The sequence below is a fragment of the Lepidochelys olivacea genome (genome assembly GCF_965140295.1).
Source record: "Lepidochelys olivacea isolate rLepOli2 genome assembly, chromosome: 3".
Taxonomy (NCBI): Eukaryota; Metazoa; Chordata; order Testudines; family Cheloniidae; genus Lepidochelys; species Lepidochelys olivacea.
In genome coordinates this window covers 24,415,517-24,439,079 of record NC_140413.1, presented here as the reverse complement: position 1 = coordinate 24,439,079, position 23,563 = coordinate 24,415,517, and the positions used below count along the sequence as shown (strand labels likewise).

The 23,563-nt window shown below is 41.8% G+C and overlaps 1 protein-coding gene across 2 annotated transcripts in view; it reads left to right on the top strand.

The window, feature by feature from the left end:
• VSNL1 (visinin like 1) overlaps nucleotides 1-23,343 on the top strand; it is a 167,609-nt gene extending 144,266 nt beyond the window's left edge. For both annotated transcript variants that reach the window (XM_084622966.1, XM_084622965.1), the window contains exons 3-4: nucleotides 20,890-21,105; nucleotides 22,647-23,343. In XM_084622966.1, coding sequence (XP_084479092.1) covers nucleotides 20,890-21,105; nucleotides 22,647-22,844 — 414 coding nt within the window. In that variant the 3' untranslated portion in view covers nucleotides 22,845-23,343. The remainder of the gene's footprint in view (nucleotides 1-20,889; nucleotides 21,106-22,646) is intronic.
• Nucleotides 23,344-23,563: the final 220 nt, after the last annotated feature.

Here is a 23,563-nt window from a genome sequence, read left to right as displayed (position 1 = left end):
TGGCTCCTGTGGCAGTCAGTAGAAGCTGTGTGTGTTTGACAGTTCAGAAGATTGTTATTTGGTTGATTTGTTTGTTTTCTGTTTTAACTCAAATATATAACAGAGAGTCGGAAGAGAAAATCTTTTTATCAAAAGTCCCTCTATCAAGGGCTAAGAAAACTACTATTCCAATTCTCTGGTCTTCCAAGGAGACCTCCAGCAAAAGCGGGGAAGACAAGATTTGATGAGTGAAGTCATCACTGAAGTTAATGACAAACCTCTCATTGACTTCATTGGGGCTAGTATTTCACTCGATCTGTCTAAAGACAGGTCTACATACAAACATGCACTATAATAACAAAAGGTGTGGTTTAAAACTCATTTAGTTAGGCTGTGAGAGGACAAGAGTAATCACACAGAGACTTGCACTGAAATAACAATATCAATTTTATTAAACCAGTTTACTCAGATCACTGGAATTTTGTGTATAAAATAGCTCTAAGGTCAAAAACAACTGGGGGAAAAAGGTTAAATAAAATCTCTTTCCTGCATTTCTAATACAGGTCACTTTTAATAATACTTATCATTACTTGTGTCTTTCCTAGGCCATTTCTCAACATTATTAAACTTTCTTGCATTGCTGTTGACATTTTATTTCTGCTGTTTATCTGTATTAGCTTTATAGCAGAAAATACTCTGCCATCTTCTGCGATGCAATGTGGCAATGATACCAACAGCCTGTGCTAATGCTGAAAGTAATGGTAATTCCAGTTCCTTACTAGGCATCGTGCAATTTGAAACCAGCTTCCATTTATATAGACCCATTGCATTCACATTGAATATCAGGTAGCAGATTTAACCAATGAATGTAAAACCAGATCTCTGAATCTGGGTGAGCTGTGCTTAGTGCAGGGCCCAGGAAGGCCTGGAGTGGGGAGGAGAAGGTGGCTATATATCGCAGGGCTGGTCTAGTTTTCACCTTTTGCAGTGGCTACCGAAGGACTGTTACTCTCACCAAGGATTGCTGCAGTACAGTGTGCTCAGGCTGTGTCGCTGCATTTGCTCTCTTCGGGCAGCTTTATGGCCCCTTTGCACTATAGAGGTGCTGGCGTGTGAGAGACTTGTGTATTAGCTCTGGGAAATACCCTGACAGATGTATTACCTCTGAGGCTTGCATAGCTGTTTTATGCAAAGATGGAATGATTGCAATAAGGGGAGGGAACCCAGGTCCTGATTTTGTGACCAATGAAGTCAGTGGGAGAAGAAGCAGACCCCTAATTCTGAAATGGCATCGCCTTCTGCTTGGACTAACTTCATTAAGATAAATGAAAATTACATCCTCAGCAATGTTGTTTCTTTACTGAGTATTCTGTCATCTCCTGCTGAAGTCCCATAGGTGAGCCAATGTAAATGTCATCAGCTGCTTTGATAATCTTACTGTTCCTGTGGTTACAGATGTGAAGCTCTTGCAGTGCAATAGAAGCCAGTGCCTGAGCTGCAGCGTAGTCGTCCAAAGATTTTAAAAGGGGGATAAACCCAACCCAGTGAAAATATTTATTAAAATTTGTGAAGAAGGACTAATAATGATCATGCTTTATCAGAGGCCCTGCAATTAAATTTGGATTTCTACAGCTTCATCTAAAAACTGGAAATAGCTTAGCAGAGCAAATGTCTGGTTTACTATCCTATCTACTCAAGCACACAAATGTAACCATCTGGTGGAGCAGAACTGTAGTATTTTTACAATGTCTATTCCCTTGAATCCTCTTACAGTTATTAGAAAAATGGTTGTGAAGCTCTCCATAGAACTGTGGTGCAAATCTGGGGAACGTCCTACAAGCATTAGTTACATATGAGGTGAATACAGCTCGCACATTGTGAGCTTTCCACACAGGGGAACTGCTGAGATTCCGCTACTGAACAGACTGATACTTGCAAGTGGGTTAACATCAGTTTGGATAAGGACCCCTCTTTAATATAAATCTGAACTGTGAACAGAGCTCACTACATAGACCTGTGTGCAGTGTAGCCAATCATATTGCAGTATGTTGACATCTCATTCTGTAATGAAGATTTGGAACATGTTCCAATGTAGCTGTTAAAATCAACCCCCTGGAACGTCCATAATAAAATTAATCCAGAGTGACTATGAGTTGACTTTCCATATGTGTGAACAAAATAGCTCTGACTAAGATGTATTCTTCAAACTGCGTATTTGTGACTGTCTGTGGTGGTATGGCTCTAACTGGATGAAGGCTGAGAACATTACAGAAACCTTTGCATTTGAAAGATCTAAATCACTTAACATTTTATTAAAGTATTAATGGATGATCAGCTTCTGTACTGCTTACACTGAGCCAAATTCTGAAGTTCTTATTAACTGCCTCTGCAGTCAAAACTCTCATTTTAGAGAATGGGAGTTTTGCCTGAGTTAGGACTGAGTAACAAGAATGGGATGTGACCCATTGTTACCAAATGTTAAATGTGGATCTTTTAAGTAAAGATTTAAATGAACACTTACTTAGTGACACCTTTAATTAACATAGAGAATTATAAGAAAGTGCTTTAAAGATGAATTTTCTCATATAGCCTGGGTCTGAACCAAAGCCCACTGAAATAAATGAAAATATTTCCATCACCCCATATTGGTAATAATATGCACTGTGCTGCGTATTATGGCCATAAAGTGCACAGGGCATAAAAATAATCTCATTCATAATGAAAGATTGGAAATAAATGTTAAGAAACCCCATTTTAATGTTAATTGATGAAGAAGTATGAACTGAACTGCCTGAGAAGAATGTTCTCAAACTTTATACATATATTGGGGTGAATTTTGCTCATAGCGTTTAGGAAATGTATTTGTGTTTTTGGTTTCGTTTACATTTGGATGGGAGTAGGAGCTGCTATTTTAAAAAAGTAAATAAGTAACATAAGCTGATAAAAAAGCATTCTATCCTGCGTTTTAGTGCTCCTCCACTCCAAGTCAGGTGTGTATTCACGTCAGGACTGATGGGCAACATCACCAGTTTCAGCTTTTACAAAGCAAAAAATGCATTGCTGGGTGAAGAGCTATTGAGATTGCAAGGCAGCTCCCCACTGCACCCCAGTTGTCAGGAGGGGCTTGAGAATTCCTAATGGGGATAAGAGGCTCTGGGGAGTAGAAAAGCTGAAGGTACATGAGGTGGTGATTTAACCTGAGTGCTCTCTAAACTTTTCAAATGAGTTATCAAGCAAATTCTAATACACCTTTTATCCTTGTCTAGACAAGGTTACTGCATAGTTCCTTACTGCTCTACTAGTCTCTATCATTTCACTGACACTACTTAAGGATAAGACAATTCCCAACATGAGTGAGGGTGTCATGATTTGCCCCATAGACTTTTGGTTCACGTGTCCTAATGAAGTTTTTCCTAATGCTATTTCTTCTTTGCAAATTTTTGATCTGTTATGGTGACATCCCTTGAGCTATGTAGTCTCCAGGAGTGCAAGTCTATTACAACTTACCTTCTGGAGAAACAGAAACGCAATGTATAGAAATTATAAATGAGCCACATTTGTCCTTCCATCTCCCCCTGAGCCATTGCAGTGTGTTCTCGTATGTTAATTTGTAGTTTGGCTCAAAAAGGAGCTGGCAGTTGGAAGCTATGGGCTAGTCTTCACTACCGTGGTAAGTTGACCTAAGCTACGCTACTCCAGCTATGTGAACAATGTAGCAGGAGTCGACATTGCTTAGGTCGACTTATCCTGCTGTCTTCATTGCACTGCGTCAACGGGAGACGCTCTTCGGTCGACTTCCCTTACTCTTCTCGGAGAGCTGGAATACTGGGGGTCAACCGGAGAGCACTCTGCCATCAATTTAGCAAGTCTTCACTAGACCCGCTAAATCGACTCCTGCTGCATCGACTGCAGCAGCATCGATCTCCCCGTGGTGAAGACCAGCCCTGTGATATTCTAGGTCACCCTCATGTCACATCATATATGACTTTCCCAAGGAGGTCTATACATTAGCTCAATTCTCATGCCCTAGTTGTTGAAGTCCAAGCATGTTGACTTCTAATTACAATAATTTTCTTCTGAGAACACAAATAAGTACATTTTCTTTTTATTTCATGGAGAAAATTTTTGTATAAGGAAAGATCAGAAAGATCAATGAAAACTGACCTCGTATCTGATGCATTGTCTTCTGAAAGAACTACTGAATAGGCCTGCCTTGCAGCAGCATCAGGAGCATTCCTGTAGTGTTGGCTTCAGCTTCCTGGATAAAAATATCCATAGTATTAATGTACTGCAGGCTCAGACAGCTTTAAGCTATTGGTATACGCAGAGTACAGGTTACATTATCTAATTCAGATCAATCTGTTAACATTAATATCTAAAGTTAGGGATAAAATGTAGCATCTGAAATTCTATCCCTCTCCAGAAAATGGTTTACTTGCGTACTGTACAATATTCCAGCAAAGGCGTTTCAAAAGGCCTCCAGTTTATATAACCAACTAAGCATTCAAAGTTCAAACAATGCTGAGCAAATAGTTTGTTTAAATCTATCCCCTTCACAAACAAGAATTCAAATTGGATTTTGAGTATTGGTATCAAACTAAATATGCCTTTGTCAGTGGAAGTGAGGCTTTAATATGAACATTGCACCCAGATTGCTGTATTTTTTTGAGAATATTTCCTCTGGATAACTCTTTAACTTTTTAAAACTAGAATTTGTTATAAGTTAATACAACTAAGCAAAACTTAACATATTGGCCTCACTGCACATTTAAGCAGTGGGGGCCACTGTCTGGCTTGTTGGAAAAGGTGTGTCCTCCTATAAGGGCTAGAGAACCAGCGAGTGACTTTTAGCTGTAGCTACAGACCAGGTGCGTGTGGGGACAGGGATCCATCTGCCCCAGGTGACTGGAAGAGAGGGAGGGACTATATAGCTCCATTTTGGTGCAGGAAAAGCCCTCTTCTACCCAGACCAGGCACAGCAGCAGCCATCCTCCCTCCCATGGAAGTGGTGAAATACCAGGTTTTGTGAGGCTGTGGGCACTGCGCTAGTTGCTTCTTCCTTGAGGGACTGGGAAGGCATTTTCTCCTCACTGCCACGCTAGCCAATGCAAAGTGAGGGTTTTTTCCACCTTCTCCACTGCAGGTTCAGCTAGTTGGGGGTCAACATGAAATGGGAGTTAGGCTATGATGTCAAAACTCATTATGTAAACATGCGGTGGGTGACCAGTGCAGGTACTCCATCGGGAAGGGATGCACTGATCAGATAAAATGGACTGGTAAAGCATTTAAAGGAGGTAGTCTTAAAAGGAGCTGAAATGGAGGATTCAGTGCTCCTATGACTGGTCTGGCAGGGAGTCACCCCACCCTCCTTTACAGCCCCCCCCCTCCATGCCTAATTCAAGATGTGAGGGATGGTGAGATCCCAGCAGAGGGTTGGCTGGGGACCAGGATGGGTAAAGGAAGGGCTGATGGAAGCCCCCTGAGTATATATTGAAATGATTATGAAATTACCTGCACTGTGCATTTATTGCCAGGTACTCCCAGACATTTAAGAATGGAATTGCTGCGTAATTAAACCACATGCAGTGTCTTCCGTTCTTTGTTCAGCATAGCCGGACAATAGCATCTTTCTTAACAATAACCGGAGACAGTTTCAACTGCCTCTGATTAAGGATATATGTATCAAAGTGCATTCAAAGGTCAGTAGACAGTGTTTGGGCTAAATGATATAACACCAAATATCCCACGCTTAGTAATTTCAGAAATGCCATGCATGTTTCCTTCTTGCATTTTCACAGATAATTCCACTTTCCTGCCCGGATAGCTGATTTTAGTAGAAACATAAACCCCTCTAATATATGGGGTAAATTATGCTCTAAATTTTTTTTTAATGGAAGACTCATATTTCCAGTAGGTTTCTGAATATACGATACAGGTGATCATTAATTCATCAGAAACATAAGTACACTGCAATGTTAATTTGCCAACAAACCTATGTTTTTTGGAGTTTTAAAGACACAATTATTTTTTCTGGTGGTCATACAATCCATTCTCTCACTATTACATTTATTATGGTCTGAGGGAGTTTCTTGCAGGTCTGAAATGACCACATACTAATTTAATTCTAAATACAAAATTGTCAATAAATTAAAACATTTTATTTTAGATTATCTTCTTTCATGATTTCTTGTCTCATTGGGATCTAAATGATGGCTTTTATGATTGCAAAATGATTCAAATCAGGTATTGTGATAAGCTTTCAAATTTTGCTTCAATGAAATATATTGTACTGATAATAAATCTAGACAATAAAATTTGGTCTGCATAGCTAGATGCTTGTTGTTCTATATTTCATATACCAGACATTTTGTATTTTAAATCAACTGAAATTAGATTCTTTCTTTTTAGTCCTTTCTGCTACTGTAAAGAGATTACATGTTTGAATTTAAGATTTCTTAATGCAGTCAGGATTTCACTCCTTGACTTTCAATGGGTTTAGGAGCCTATGTGCCTAAATCGCTTTTGAAAATAGGACTCAGGCACTTATGAAAGTTGTCCCGACTTCCTTTGATGAATGCTAAACTGATTGAGATCTAGCTTGGCCATAGACTAAGCAGGAAAAAGGCATGCTTATTCTGTCCACAAGGGGTGTTATACTCATAACTGGAGTGGTTTAATTATACTAATATAATTCTGCTGTTAAATTTCTCCATGTAGGCAAACTCGGAGACTCTAGCCCTATGTTAGGCTGGGTGAGAGAGTTGTGATGAGTTGATTTTTCTATCTGTGATCTAGCGTCACGTTCAACTTTCTAAACTAAAACCAAGTTTTGGCCACACAGGAAACCAATGCAATCACTGAACTAAACATTTAAGGCCATATTTTAAAATGCAGTTTAATTACAATTCTAGAATAGGGGTGTCAAGCTCGTGATTTCTTTTATTTTCCTGTACTAGCAAGTGGACTCAGCCTTCAAAAGTGTGGGACCACGCTGATATAGTGTAACAATGCTGTGGACAATTTATTATTGTAACAAGTCACAATATGCATATTTAGTAGAGGGAGTGTTGGCGAGTGGCTAAAGCAGGGGATTACAGGTTTTATTCTGGGCTCTGTTACCAGCTCACGCTATGATCTTGGGCATGTATTTAACCTCTCTGCAGGGGTGAAAGTGAGCCAGTACAAACCGGTATGGCGTAGCAGTAAGAAGCTGGTACAAACTCACCCGCAGCCCCCACACAGCAGCACTTCAACGTCACTGCCCCTTCTCCCCCGTCGGTGGCTCTGCCCGTACAGATCCTACCGGCAGGGCCGCCAACAGGGGCAGGGACGTTAAAGCGTGCTGCGGCAGCGCTTTAAGGAGGGTCCTTTGGCATGGGAAGGCTTTAACATTGCTGTGCCCCATCGGAGGCCCTGCTGGTAGGGACCCTACCAGCAGGGTCACCGATGGCGGGGTGCAAAAGGGGCAGCGATGTTAAATCGCTGCCACGGCAAAGGACCTCCTTAAACCGCTGCCACGGCAGCGCTTTAACGTCCCTGGCCCTTTTGCCTGCCCCCTTGCCCCAGCCGCAGGGCAAAGGGAGCAGCTGCCCCGGGCCCTTTTAAATTACCGCTGGAGCCCCAGGCAGCACGGACCAGGCAGTGTGGGAGGCTGACCCCGCAGTTCTGCCCCTTCCGCCTGAGGCCCCACGCCTTCCAGGGCTGGAGCCAGCCCTGGCCCCCGTACTGTTAAGTCTTTGGAGTTACTTTCACCCCTGCCTCTCTGCCTCAGTTTTGCCCATGTGTAAAATGGGGTTAATAATCTTCCTAGGGGGATCTGAGTGTTAATGTTAGAGTGCTTTGAGAGCTGCAGCTGACAATACTTCTTCAAAGGTCTGTTACTGGTTGAGGACGCACCTCCTGGAATTATGAAGGTGCAGCCATAACTAAGACTTCTAGATATTTGATTAACTTTCCTAGAGCTGTGGTCTGGGGACTGTTAAAGCTATTTCTTGAGCTAGTTGAACAAAACCAGAGAGAGACAGAGAGACTTCTCAGAAATCTTCCAGGAGACAAGAACCCTCTAAAATTATCTTCTTTTCCTAGACTGGGAACTAGCATTACAAAAAAAGAGCCTTCCCCTCCCCCCAGTTAAAATTGCCTACTCATTCTAATAGTTAGCAGATCCCTAGCACTGCAAAGGAGTGATGTGGCTGTTAAGCAGTTGCTTTACTCCAGTTAGAAAGTATGGATGAGAAAAGAGATGAGATTTGACAGGCAGAAATGCAAGAAATGTTAAATTTAACTTCTCACCTGCCCTTTGGAGAGGCTGTGGCTGGTCAGCCATGGAATTCAATGCTGCACAAGGTCACAAAGACATACTTTGCTTTGATTTTATAAATGGCTAATTTTACGGTCACTAACATGCATGGCAAAGGCAAGATCCTATACTGATAAAAGTAAATCAGTCTCATCCTTCCTGCTGTAAGTTGATGGCAGCCAGGAGGATTTTGTTCCTTTTGACATAACACATTGTAAATTGGCCAGGGTTTGGGTTAGGTTTTTCCAAAGGAGCCTAAGGGAATTAGGAATTTCAATGGGAATGTGTCCCAACTCCCTTAGGATCTTTTAACAATCCCTGTCTTGGTTTCTTATCTGTTTCTGAACCATCAAATACAGGGCCTATGGCAGGTTGCCTGACTGGTAAATTCCATTTTCTCCAGAACCATTTCTGTGCCTTCTAGGCATCATTTTCTTTCCTTTTCCTTTGAACATTAGCTATTTTTACAGTAGGTAACACGCTGTACACACTATGAAAAAGAAAAAGTTTAATAGAGACCAATAGCCTTTGTATAGTTTGTAAACCAACCATACCATATAATGTCTATACAGCCCTGTCAGTTTCAGACCAATTAAACTATATAGGACTTTTCCAAAAACCAAACAAAACCAAAGAAGTGTGTTTTGTTGTTCTCTGACCTAGTGATTTCATAATGATAAAGCTTAATTCCTTTAATTCTCCATGACATATGCTAGATTCTCTATACTGATGTGTACTCCTGATCTACTCACAGCAATAGACATTAAGCATTTATTTATTTCTAAATATCACGCAAAGATGGATTCAGCAAGTTTGCCTTTTAGTGTGTGGATGTGAAAAACCTCTCTCTTCCTCTTCACCCTCCTCAGCAGATTCTCCGCTTTAATAAAAATCAAGTAACTTTCCAATTTAGGTAATTTCATGTTCTGTTTGCTGGGAATAGATGGGGGAGGTTATTTGAGTTCCTGCTTCTACCTAGGAATAGGGGGCACAGCAGTGTTCTTGTCCTCCTTTCTTCATCTCTAGGCCAATTGTCTGTAACAAAACATGTTAAATGTGCCTTAGTTTGGAAGCAGAGAGTATAAAAGGATAGTTTTAAAAATAATTCAAGGACAGGCCAGATGCCAATTTCCTCTTAAATCGGTTCTTGGCTCCATTTCTTACATGGAAATCTTCTAAGAGCTGGAAGCTGCACAATGGAAACATTATCCATGTCTTTTTTCTTTAAACATTTTTGACAATGAGTTTTGATTTGTCTGAAGCAATAATAATAGAAATCCATAGGTGCAAGTTTAAGGGCTTCCTCCGGGTATTTCAGGCATCAATTACAAGTTCCAGTTCCTAGTTGGGAAGAGAGCTCCAATTTAGTGATTCAAGGACCTGATGTTGTATTTGCTGTCAATTGGAGGACAAACTGAAACAGCAAAAAGCATGGAGCTCACTCATTAGTATCAATACTCATATTTGGAACATCTTAAATGCCTTCATGTTAGCCCAGAGGAGACACATCTAGCTCTTGGCCTTGATGAAGAGTAATAGAATATTATTCAATTCCCAGTTGTATGGGCATAACACAGATTAATGGGAGTCCTGTGCTTACATCAAGACTATGCCCACACACTCATGTTAACTAGAGTTGTACTGATACACGGATGGGTCCCCAAGAACAAATTTAGAAAGACCCCTCTTTATTTTTTACTCACCCTGCTATCCAAAGAGTCCATCCTAACCCCCCCTCCTCAATTCTAGGGCTCTCAGCCTGGCTGCTGGGCTCCAGAGTGTTTCTGATGAGACGGTAGATGCCTAGTCTCATTAGCAGCTGGTCTCGTTCCCTGCTCCCTTGTCTAGTTTCCTTGAGTCAGAGCAGTCCATGCTCCCAGTATCTTCCTGACCCATTTCCTACAGTCTCTATCATTCATTTGGCAGCGCTTGCTCTAATGGGTTAAAGGGATACTCTGCTATGCTATGCCTCTTGGCTCCAGAGGGCAATTCCATTTCTGGCGCTTCTCAGTACAGGGGAACAGAGTCACTGCACAGAAGCATGACTGATGAAGACAAAAGAGCATTTCTCATTCTGCTGCAGACAGCCCAGAACCCCTCTAATGATGGCTTGCAGTCAGTGTCTAAGGAATGCCTGGGAGCCCAGGGCCTTGTACATTACACCCAGGATGTTTGCAGGGAGTAGAATTGTGAGGCACATTAGCGGGGTTCTCTAGTTATATGAGAGGCAAAACTTATTTTTTCCAATTTGCTTCATCTCTTTGTCTTTCTCCATAGTGTTTATAGTGACCACCAATGAAAGTAACAGAGATCTGCAAAGGGGTTATCAATCCTCTTTAGCAGTACGTGTTATCTCCTCGACAACAGCCAGGCTCCTCAACCTAAACATGCGCTTTGTGAGACAGCATGATTTTGTGACGCTTCATATCCTAAAAAATCAGAAAGAGAGAGTCACATACATACACAATGTAAACAGCCTTGCAAACCCACGCAATATAGTAACCATAACAATATACCTAACCCACTATGTGTAAGAGGGGGAATGGTCCCGCTATTGTGCGGAACTTTCCTGGCTTCTGCACTACCCCAGTGAAGTGGGCTAGCGAAAGGATCTGAGTCCCCCCTCCCACTTCCTTTACCCAGTGGCCTCCCTGCCCTTGAGGACTCCCCTGCCACTCTCCTATCTGGCAGAGTCCTTGTAACCCCAACAAGGCCGGGCCCAGGATTCCTGTGGGGCTCGACCCTCTAACCCTGCTGTGGTCACCTAGGACAGGGACTAGGGCTGTCCCCACTCCAGGGTACTCTCTCTGCAATGGGCACTTCTCTGACCCACTGACCATTACATACAAGTTAAAGCAAATGCAAGTTATTTAATCAACAATTAATTTTAAAAAGAATAAGGAAAAATGGAAAAGGTTAAAGGAAACACATCACCCTGCTCTGTGGCAGGGAACATCACAAACAGTGTCTCCAGATGTCAGGGCACTTCACAGTCTGTTCCTTATAAGTCCCAGGTCTCCTTCTCCGGCCCTGGCTGTGCTGCAGGGATGCTGTGGGTTGAACACTTGCAATCGTGGTGGCCACACGCCTCCAGGCTTTGGGTGGTGGGACCCTTCTTCCCAGCGTCAGCCCCGCCTCGGGTTAAGATCCCCCTCCCAGTCTGGCCTGCAAGGACCCTTGGCTAGGGGTGTCTTTCTGCGCTGGGCCCTTTGCCCAGAGTCCCCCATGGCTGGCCCCGGTTGTTCACCACACCTGGCTCTGGGGCTGCAGCTCTGCTCCCAGCACAGGGTCTGCTCTCCCTGGGCCATGTCTCTGGTCCCTCTGGCTCTGGCATAGCTCTGCTCCCCAGCTTTCTCCTTCGCTCGGCCCCACACTGTCTGACCCAGGCTTACATGGAGGATGGGACAACCCTGGCCTCCTGACTCCCTGATTAGCATGCCCACCCTGTTATTCAGGCTAACCTGGAGCATTGGCCTCTCTCCATTGTACCTGGGGACTGTCAGACTCAGGGTCCTGATTTCCCATCGACCTGTCCTCTTTTAGTACTGGGAGCTAGCCAACCAAAACACCCCCACTGAATGTTAGTAAGGGGGCAACAGTCCCCTTACATATGCAGTAGGCCAGCCTCCTGCTCCAACAGGATGAGGGTGGGATTTTCAAAGGCATTTAGTGTTCATCTAACTTTGCTCCCTGAGACTGCAGTGGAAACAGATTAGGTTCATTCTAATTCCCTTCTGGGGTTGAACCATCACCAAGCTCTTGTTGGAACAAACCAATGTGGAGCAGCATCACTGTTATACAGTTAATGTTAGAATGTTTATACCGATATGGTTTGCAGAACTTGGGGGGAACTGCCACAGGAGCTAGTTCTGAGTTGTCACTGCCCCTAGACTGCCCTTGTATTTAGCACAGTGTTGCCAAACTGTGAAATTTTATCATGAACCTCACAATAGTTGGTGTTTTTCTTAAAGCCCTGGATGCTGGAATCCTTTGAGAATCTCCGTTTTCTTTTTAAAAAAAAAAACTTTCCAGCCCTTATGGTTTCAGAGAAAAGCCTGAAAACATGACCCAGAATGCATTCTAAAGCTCAGAAAGCAAAAGGCAAATAAAGAGTCCTTAAAACTAACCAAAACCTCATCGTAAACAAACTCCTAGATGGAACTACTATCAGATGGGTGCATAACTGCTTGGAAAACTGTTTTCAGAGAGTAGGTATCAAGGGTTCACAGTCAAGCTGGAAGGGCATAATGAGTGGGGTCCCACAGGACTCAGTTCTGGGTCCAGTTCTCTTCAGTATCTTCATCAATGATTTAGATGATGCCTAGAGAGTAAACTTATAAAGTCTGCGGAGAATACCAAGCTGGAGGGGTTGCAAGTACTCTGGAGAATAGGATTAAAATTCAAAATGATCTGAACAAACTGGAGAAATGGTCTGAAGTAAATAAGATGAAATTCAATAAGGACAAATGCAAAGTACTCCATTTAGGAAGGAACAATCAATTGCACACATACAAAATGGGAAATAACTGCCTACGAAGGAATACTGCGGAAAGGGATCTGGGAGTGATAGTGGATTACAAGCTAAATATGAGTCAACAGGGTAACACTGTTGCAAAAAAAGTGAACATCATTCTGTGATGTATTAGCAGGAGTGTTGTAAGCAAGACATGACAAGTAATTCTTCTGCTCTACTCCGCATTGATTAGGCCTCACCTGGAGTATTGTATCCAATTCTGGGTGCCACATTTCAGAAAAAATATGGACAAATTGGAAAAAGTCCAGAGAAGAGCAACAAAATAAGGTCTAGAAAACATGACCTACGAGGGAAGATTGAAAAAATTGGGTTTGTTTAGTCTTGTAAAAAGAGAAGACTGAGACGAGATATGATAGTTTTCAAGTACATAAAATGGTTGTTACAAAGAGGAGGGAGAAAAATTGTTCTCCTTAACCTCTAAGGATAGGAGAAGAAGCAATAGGCTTAAATTGCAGCAAGGGAGGTTTAGGTTGGACATTGGAAAAAATTCCTGTCAGGGTGGCTAAGCACTGGAATAAATTGCCTAGGGCAGTTGTGGAATCTCCATCACTGGAGATTTTTAAGAGCAGGTTAGACAAACACCTGTCTGGGATGGTCTAGATAATATTTAGTCCTGCTATGTGTGCAGGAGACTGGACTAGATCACCTCTCGAGGTTCCCTCCAGTCTTATGATTCTGTTTTAAGTCAATTTCATGATTTTTGAACACCGGAGGTTGGTAATGATGTGAACAGGAATAGTATGTGTGCTCTCCTGTAACTGGACTTATAAGAGGTTTCCTTTTAGTAAGCTATTACCAAAACAAAAGAGAGAGAAAGTTTTCTTACCATGGTTCAGTGTGTTACCTTTGGATATTCACACTTGAGGAAAGAAAAGGAGTACTTGTGGCACCTTAGAGACTAACCAATTTATTTGAGCATGAGCTTTCGTGAGCTACAGCTCACTTCATCGGATGCATACCATGGAAACTGCAGCAGACATTATATACACACACAGATCATGAAACAATGCCTTCTCCCACCCCACTGTCCTGCTGGTAATAGCTTATCTAAAGTGATCATCAAGTTGGGCCATTTCCAGCACAAATCCAGGTTTTCTCACCCTCCACCCCCCCCCCCACACACACAAACTCACTCTCCTGCTGGTGATAGCCCATCCAAAGTGACAACTCTCTTCACAATGTGCATGATAATCAAGGTAGGCCATTTCCTGCACAAATCCAGGTTCTCTCACCCCCTCACTGCCCTCCAAAAACCACACACACAAACTCACTCTCCTGCTGGTAATAGCTCATCCAAAGTGACCACTCTCCCTACAATGTGCATGGTAATCAAGGTGGGCCATGTCCAGCAGAAATCCAGGCTCTCTCACCCCCCGCCCCTTTTCCCGGGGACACACACACACACACACAAACTCACTCTCCTGCTGGCAATAGCTCATCCAAACTGACCACTCTCCAAGTTTAAATCCAAGTTTAACCAGAATGTCTGGGGGTGGGAGGTAGGAAAAAACAAGGGGAAATAGGCTACCTTGCATAATGACTTAGCCACTCCCAGTCTCTATTTAAGCCTAAATTAATAGTATCCAATTGGCAAATGAATTCCAATTCAGCAGTTTCTCGCTGGAGTCTGTATTTCAAGTTTTTTTGTTTTAAGATAGTGACCTTCATGTCTGTAATTGCGTGACCAGAGAGATTGAAGTGTTCTCCGACTGGTTTATGAATGTTATAATTCTTGACATCTGATTTGTGTCCATTTATTCTTTTACGTAGAGACTGTCCAGTTTGACCAATGTAAATGGCAGAGGGGCATTGCTGGCACATGATGGCATATATCACATTGGTAGATGTGCAGGTGAACGAGCCTCTGATAGTGTGGCTGATGTGATTAGGCCCTATGATGGTGTCCCCTGAATAGATATGTGGGCACAGTTGGCAACGGGCTTTGTTCCTGGGTTAGTGGTTCTGTTGTGTGGTGTGTGGTTGCTGGTGAGTATTTGCTTCAGGTTGCGGGGCTGTCTGTAGGCAAGGACTGGCCTGTCTCCCAAGATTTGTGAGAGTGTTGGGTCATCCTTTAGGATAGATCCTTAATAATGCGTTGGAGGGGTTTTAGTTGGGGGCTGAAGGTGATGGCTAGTGGCGTTCTGTTATTTTCTTTGTTAGGCCTGTCCTGTAGTAGGTGACTTCTGGGAACTCTTCTGGCTCTATCAATCTGTTTCTTCACTTCCGCAGGTGGACACCATCACAGGGCCTAATAACATCAGCCACACTATCAGAGGCTCGTTCACCTGCACATCCACCAATGTGATATATGCCATCATGCGCCAGCAATGTCCCTCTGCCATGTACATTGGTCAAACTGGACAGTCTCTACGTAAAAGAATAAATGGACACAAATCAGATGTCAAGAATTATAACATTCATAAACCAGTCGGAGAACACTTCAATCTCTCTGGTCACGCAATCACAGACATGAAGGTCGCTATCTTAAAACAAAAAAACTTCAAATCCAGACTCCAGCGAGAAACTGCTGAATTGGAATTCATTTGCCAATTGGATACTATTAATTTAGGCTTAAATAGAGATTGGGAGTGGCTAAGTCATTATGCAGGGTAGCCTATTTCCCCTTGTTTTTTCCTACCCTCCCACCCCCAGACGTTCTGGTTAAACTTGGATTTAAACTTGGAGAGTGGTCAGTTTGGATGAGCTATTGCCAGCAGGAGAGTGAGTTTGTGTGTGTGTGTGTGTCCCCGGGAAAAGGGGCGGGGGGGGGGGGGAAGCCTGGATTTCTGCTGGACATGGCCCACCTTGATTACCATGCACATTGTAGGGAGAGTGGCCACTTTGGATGAGCTATTACTAGCAGGAGAGTGAGTTTGTGTGTGTATGGGGGTGGGGGGGGTGAGAAAACCTGGATTTGTGCTGGAAATGGCCCACCTTGATTATCATGCACATTGTAGGGAGATGTTGTAGCTCACGAAAGCTCATGCTCAAATAAATTGGTTAGTCTCTAAGGTGCCACAAGTACTCCTTTTCTTATTGTAGGGAGAGTTGTCACTTTGGATGAGCTATTACCAGCAGGATAGTGAGTTTGTGTGTGTGGTTTTTGGAGGGGGGTGAGGGAACCTGGATTTGTGCAGGAAATGGCCCACCTTGATTATCATGCACATTGTGAAGAGAGTTGTCACTTTGGATGGGCTATCACCAGCAGGAGAGTGAGTTTGTGTGGGGTGGGGGGGGGGTGGAGGGTGAGAAAACCTGGATTTGTGCTGGAAATGGCCCAACTTGATGATCACTTTAGATAAGCTATTACCAGCAGGACAGTGGGGTGGGAGGAGGTATTGTTTCATGGTCTCTGTGTATATATAATGTCTGCTGCAGTTTCCATGGTATGCATCCGATGAAGTGAGCTGTAGCTCACGAAAGCTCATGCTCAAATAAATTGGTTAGTCTCTAAGGTGCCACAAGTACTCCTTTTCTTTTTGCGAATACAGACTAACACGGCTGTTATTCTGACACTTGAGGAATTCACTCATGCTGAGGTCACTTGGGCCCTAGAGAAGTCTAAAAATGAACCAAGAATATTTCTTCAGCTTACAGCCTGAGGAAGGTGGCAACCCTGCTATCAAAGACATCTGCTTCCCCAACTTAGAAAGCATCAAACTCAATGCAGACCTAATTCTATCCCTGTGCATGCATGGGATTGTGGCCCTAATTTTGGGCTGTCCTTTGGGGTCCAAGGCATCAAAGATCCCCGTTGCCAAATAATTAATGCCAGGCAGCCTAGCTTCATTATTTGAGATACAAGTTTGGTTGATAAGTAACTGAGTAAATATCATCTACTTAAACTTTTGTAAGGCATTTGATGGAGCCTTGCATGACATGCTAATTTTTTTAAAAAAATAATGCTAGATAATATCAGTAACACACACATTAAATGGATTAAGAACTGACAGATCTCAGAAAGAGGTTGGCGATGGAGAATCACCATCAAATGGGGGTGTTCCTAGTAAGGTCCAGAACTATTCAACATTTTCATCCATGATCTGGATGTAACTATAAACTCACTGCTGATCAAATTTGCAGCTGTCACAAAGATTGGCAGAGTGATAAATAATTATGAGGACAGGTCCATCATACAGAGTGATCTGGATTGCTTCATAACCTGAGCCCATTTTAACAAGATGTGTTTTAATACAACCAAATGCAAGGGACTACGTCTAGGAACAAGGAATGCAGGCTATGCTTTCGGAATAAGGTACCATAGCCTGAAAGCAGTGACTCTGAAAAAGATTTAAGGGTCACAGTGGACAAGTAACTGAACGTGAGCTCCCAGTGTCTGTTGCTGTGGCAAAATGGGCTAATGCGATCCTTGGCTATAGAAACAGGAGTGTTGAGTAGGGCTGTGATTTCACCACGGTGCATGGCCTTGGTGAAATTGATAATGGATACTGCATACAGTTCTGGTGTCCACATTTTAAGAAGGATGTTGAAAAATAGGAGCGGGTGCAGGAAAAAGAGCCACAAAGATGATTCGAGGGCTGGTGAAAATGCCTTATCGTCAGAGACTTAAAGGGCTCAACCTGTTTAGCTTATCCAAAAGATCGAGAGATGACTTTATTACAATGTGTAAAATACCTTTGTGGGGCGACAATAGCGAATACTAAATGTGCTTTTTAATTTAGCAGCGCAACTTGAGCAAGGTATAACAAGAATCAAGAGTTGGAAGCTGAAGCCAGACCAATTTAAATTAGGCACCTGTTTTTTGTTTTATTTTAAACAAACAATGAAGGTAATTAACCATTGGAACAAGCTACCAAGGGAAGTGGTGGATCTTCCATTTCTTGATGTCTTCAAGGAAAGCTTGGATGCCTTTCTGGAATGTATGTGTTAGCCAAACATAAGTTATTGGGTGCAATACAGGGGTACCTGGGTGAAGTTTAAGGGCATGATCTATACAAGTCAGCCTACATCAGTGATCCGCAGTGTGGCACACCCCCCTCCCTGGGGATGCGGCGGGGCTCAGGCCACTCGGACAGGCTTCAGACACAAGGAACAGATTTTCCAAGCTGTTCACTGTCCATATATTTTATAAAAATGTCTTGTGGCACTATTGCATTTTAATGGGAATCAAAACTATTCTAATATTGAATGGCTAAAGCTACTTCCTATAATTCACCAGTCTTCCAATCAACTTCCACATTTCTTAAGTCTCTATTCCAGAGGTCCCCAAACTGTGGGGCACATCCCCCTAGGGGAGCAGGGAGGATCATTTGGGGGGGGAGGCCACAGCTGGGGCCCAGGCCAGCCCCCCAGCTCTGCTCCTGGCCCCTGAATAGTTTGGGGACCACTGCACTATTATATGGCAACACGTATCACTGGAACTTTGTTTGAATTCGCTTTGTACCTTTCTAACATTGCTGCTGTCATTATTGGTAGGAGAGTGTAATGCCAGGGACCATAAATATTTGACAAGCTGAAAAACAGGCTGATATACACTATCCTTTAGGCAAACACAAGGAAAGCAACATTGTTTATCAGCTCGTTCAACACTACAGAAAGTGCACGTAGAGGTCAGAGTGGAAGAAGGGCATGAAGACAGATAAAGTAGACAACCACGTTGCATTTTTTTATCCAACTTTGGCCAAATACCTGCTTGAGGCATAGCTGCATACATAGATTAAGATTTCAGGCCCAATGCTCCACTTGTACCTTGCGTAGTCATGAGCTCCAGCCCAAGCAGCATTGTCAAAGCAATCTCTGTGCAGCTGTTTTTAGTGTGAGCCCCGCTAACGCGAGTCTGTGCAGCCAGACTGGGAAGCTCACTCCCACTGCAGTGTAGACATACTCTATGAGTGTAGCTTTCGGAATGTGAATGGTTAAAATATATTATACTTCGTAAGGGTAGCTTAACCTATTACAGTCCAAAGATGTATGATGTACATATCTGGTTAGGGGCCTAGGGCCAAGATTAATATACTCTCAATTGATAAAAATGACAGGTTTCAGAGTAACAGCCGTGTTAGTCTGTATTCGCAAAAAGAAAAGGAGTACTTGTGGCACCTTAGAGACTAACCAATTTATTTGCTCAAATAAATTGGTTAGTCTCTAAGGTGCCACAAGTACTCCTTTTCTTTTTGATAAAAATGGGTATTCACACATGCCAATGAGCATCTTGTTGTGTGTTCAGTGAGGGGTACAGCCTAATCCCAGTGCATGAAGTAGCAGGGGTGTGCTGGCAGCTGAGTGAAGGGCATAATCCTAGTTTTTGCTCCTCCCCTTCCTGCCACAAAAGTTACAGGAGCAGAGCTGCTTCACCCCCGCTACCAGAGCCTCAGGACTGCAAGGGGGAAATAGCTGATGGGACGTGCATAGTTACAGATCCTTTAGCTCCCAGGCCTACCCTACTCCCATCCACCTCTGTTCTACAGTGCACAGGCAGCGTGTGCCCCTGTGCACGCTTGTACCACACTGCATATAAGGCCCCTAGAAGCAGAAAGGTTGGCCTGGCTCTAAAAGGATTCCCTCGTATTCAACATTAGTCAAGATGAAACGAATGGTATCCCCCATCCCCACTGCAGCATTATATCATGGCAGTGCCCAAAGACCTCAATCGGATTCCATGGTGTTGGGGTTGTATGGACATATGTCCAGAGCCAGGAAGCACTTAAGTCCCTGTGCCCTCAGTAGGATTTCAACATGAACTTGAAAACATCCTCCATGAATAAGGACGTTTTCTTGCATTGAGTCCATAGGAGAGAGGATCTCTTGAGTAGGACATTATAGGTACTAGAAAGTCTCAGCCCGACATGCATGCACCAGTAATTGAAAATCTTTTGACTAAACAAGAATGTGCTGCCTTTTTACCTAATAGAAACTGATAAGTAAACATGAGTAGCATAATGTAATATTTAGTTGGATCTCCGTTTATTTCCCATTTACTTGTATTATGCAAATCAACATAAGTAAACACATGTTCCTGGTTTTGTACTGTATGTGTGAATTTGTTATAATAAATAAAAAACAGCAGTAAACATGCACATGTACTTGACTGCAGAAAAACAACTGATTTCTCTTAAGCAGCAAAAATACTGAATTTAAAAATAAAGACAGTGCTGTTCATCTGAACTTGTGGCATTTGTTACAATAATTCCTCTACTTCAAACAGATCTCACTGCAAATGCAGTTGTAAATTTAACTACTTCTGATGATCCATTTCTGATGACCCCATTTAAGGGCACCCGCTGTAAAAGGCAGTTATGATCAGAAAAATGGCTCTAAAAGGTCACCCTCGCTAACATTGTATTCAAGTCACAGATGTTTACTTACCTTTCTCACAAAGTTAAGGTTTTCATTGCTATTCACACTATAGAGCTAACCCACCAGGAGAATTAGAATTGTTCAAGCTAGAATAGAATCCACCAGCAATAGAATTGTTAACTAATGGCTGAAGCCTGCATTTGATGGCAAAATCCCTGTTGATTTAATTTGGAATCAGATTACGCTACATTTTTCAAATGCAGAATATTCCTGAGAAAGGTACTTGAGCCAGAAAAAAAAGAATCAGCTTGATTTTCAGATGACAGGCTGAATTTGCAAGGCTGGAAGATAGAACCCCTCTCTCTACATGTCAACTCAGCAAATTTCCTCTGGAAGTCGCTGCTATAAACAAACATGGAACGCGAGCTCCCTCAGTGCTATTGTTTTTATTTGTCATCACTTCTCAGTGCATAGCTGCACTTTAAGAATGATCTGCTTTAATGTTAGCTTTGACGATAGTGTAGTGCGCGGGTACAAAATAACTAATATTTCCTTGTTGGGAGCTTTTTTTTCCCCTCTTCTCTTTTTATGAAAAGTGCTCATAATACTTTACTGTACAATGTATCATGATGCACTTTTTTAAGGAGTCACTTTCTGAGCATTAGGCACTGATAGATATACTTATTGCCGATAAATTGAGAATATGCAATAAAATGTTCAGATCACTAAGTCTTCATAAAAGCTTCACTTTAATATTTCTGTATGCAGACAGATTGTTTCCTTAAACACCCAATAACTGCATTTATATTTCATTTTGCAGTTTTTTCCATATGGAGATGCTTCAAAGTTTGCCCAACATGCCTTCAGAACCTTTGATAAGAATGGCGATGGAACCATTGACTTCAGAGAGTTCATTTGTGCATTGTCCATCACCTCAAGGGGTAGTTTTGAACAGAAACTAAACTGGGCCTTTAATATGTATGACTTAGATGGCGATGGTAAAATTACCAGAGTGGAGATGTTGGAAATTATAGAGGTAAGAAATATTACACAGGATTACAAACATAATTTTTGTACATATTGAACATTTTCCATAAGGCAGGTGTATCGCCCATTCCAATAAGCACAAATTTCCTGATATAAACACACAAGCAGGCATAGGTGGAGTGCTGAGCTCATAAGAATTTGTGCATAAAACATGAAGCATATGCAGAAAGAACTTGTATTTCTATAGAAGCTGTGCTGATAATGCTGAAATCTAACTAAGTAATAGTGGTTTGTGGAAAGCATAGTTTCACCAAGGAGTTTGCATCTCACAACACATTAAGATAGTTAGAACTTATCTGTCCAACATTAGAGTGCCAATTCTATGAGTAACTAGGATCTTCCATTATAAAAATGTGCAGTAGAAATAACTTCTAAAAATGTTGCCAAATTAGTGATTACTGAGGTGTAGAATATAGACTTGGATATTTTTAGTACATACAATAGCTTAGTTGGATTCTCCAAACAGTAATATTTCCAGTTGTACAAAACAGTCCATTATCTAAAATAGGATATTCCACTGTCCTCTGAACATTGGAAATTTGTTATCCAGACTTGTTCAGTTGGTCCCCATTTTAATAGAATAATGATGTAATGCAGAGCCATCATTTAGTATCGTTTCTCAACGTGATTAGCAAATTGAAAGAAAGACTTTTAAAAAAAAATGTTTCCATGATTTCTGAGGGCTATGCAGTGTGTGCACACATGCATGGACTTATATCTTAATAGCGGTACATCTGATCCTTTTCTGATGTGTGTGAAAACCAGTACAGCTGAATGCTTCTAGGACCTCAGATAGGAATTCTCAAACTTACATATAGTTCTAATACAAGCTTAAATCTTTACCTGATGGAAACATCTTTTCATTCTTGGTCAAGTGTTCCACAGATGATCATGTTTACTTCTTACCAGACCAAGATGATCTTGTAAAAAAAAAACCAAACAAAATCTTTTTTCCAAACCGTTGACGAGTATGACCGTAGAAAACTGATCAGTCAAATTTTGTATAAAATGTTTCAAAGAGCTGAAGGTTGTTAAAAACCTCAGACTCCAGAAGTGCGCACACATCTGATCCAGAGCACAGGGGGGTTTGAGCTGTAGTGCTGTTCTAGTTTGTTTTAAGACTACAGGACCACACTTCTACTGGATTATCACAAATAAAACTATGCATCTACTTGCAATTGGAAACTCACTTATAACAGTACAATTATGATTTTCTTTAAACAAAGGTTTCAAGTGTTTGAAGAATCAAATTAGTTCTAAAGTGACAAATGGAATAAGTATTTTAAAGAAGCCTGTATTTATATTAAGGAATTTCATTAAAATATTTAAGAGGCTGTTATTCCTTGTCAGAAGCAAATGGGTTTGGGATTTTTAAAGCTAAATTGAAGGCATAATCACCATCTCAAGTTAGAAAATCAACTCTGCATATAATCATGACACCCAGAACCATGTACAGACTACACTTAATTATACTGATTCCAAGTCTCGATTTTTTAACATTATTATTTTCCTTTCTTTTTCTTTCCAAAGGCCATTTACAAGATGGTGGGTACTGTGATAATGATGAAAATGAATGAGGATGGTCTCACGCCGGAGCAACGAGTAGACAAGATTTTCAGCAAGATGGATAAGAACAAAGATGACCAGATCACACTGGATGAATTCAAAGAAGCTGCAAAGAGTGATCCTTCCATTGTATTACTCCTGCAGTGTGACATTCAAAAATGAGCTAATGTAAAATGCATTATGGACTGCACAGAAGTTTAGATGTTCCATTCAGTTTGCAGCTATTTCCACACACACACAAATTGCTTGGACTACCTATAAATGGACTTGCTTCTTGTGTTTGAAACACTCGTGTGCATGAGAATGTCATTTGCTAAAGAATTTTAAAAGTATATATTATAAAAATAAACGGCCACAATGTGATGTGTGCAATGTCATTTCATAACAACCCTATTCCTCTGAAGCCTGTGCAGCAGAACCGTGCTGCAGTGAAATACTATTGATTGTTCGTTTTACTGACGCTAGCTATGTGTCTCCTAGCCTGAGTAATGTTAGTGACACTGACTTCCCATGGTAATGTAACTGTTGATTATAAACCATGTCACCATTCTGCTGTAAAGTAGTACTGGACAGACAGAGGCGAAAGTTCCTCAGTTCATGAGTCTGATCCACACATGTGCTTGTATTGTCAGTGAATATAAATGTAATTCATTTGCATGCCTTTTAGGTTTGCCTTAATTCTTACCTCATTTGCATCCTTTCAGTCTGGAAAGAGCTATGTCAGAGGAATGCAGTATAAACAAAGTTAAGTAAATCCTGCTAAAATGTTCCCTTAATTAAAAAGTCTATCTACACATTTAAAATATTGTTTTACTGGAAGTTTAAAAAAGTTTTATTGGAAGTTTATTGATTTCTGCCTGAATTTTCAAAAGCTTCTAAAG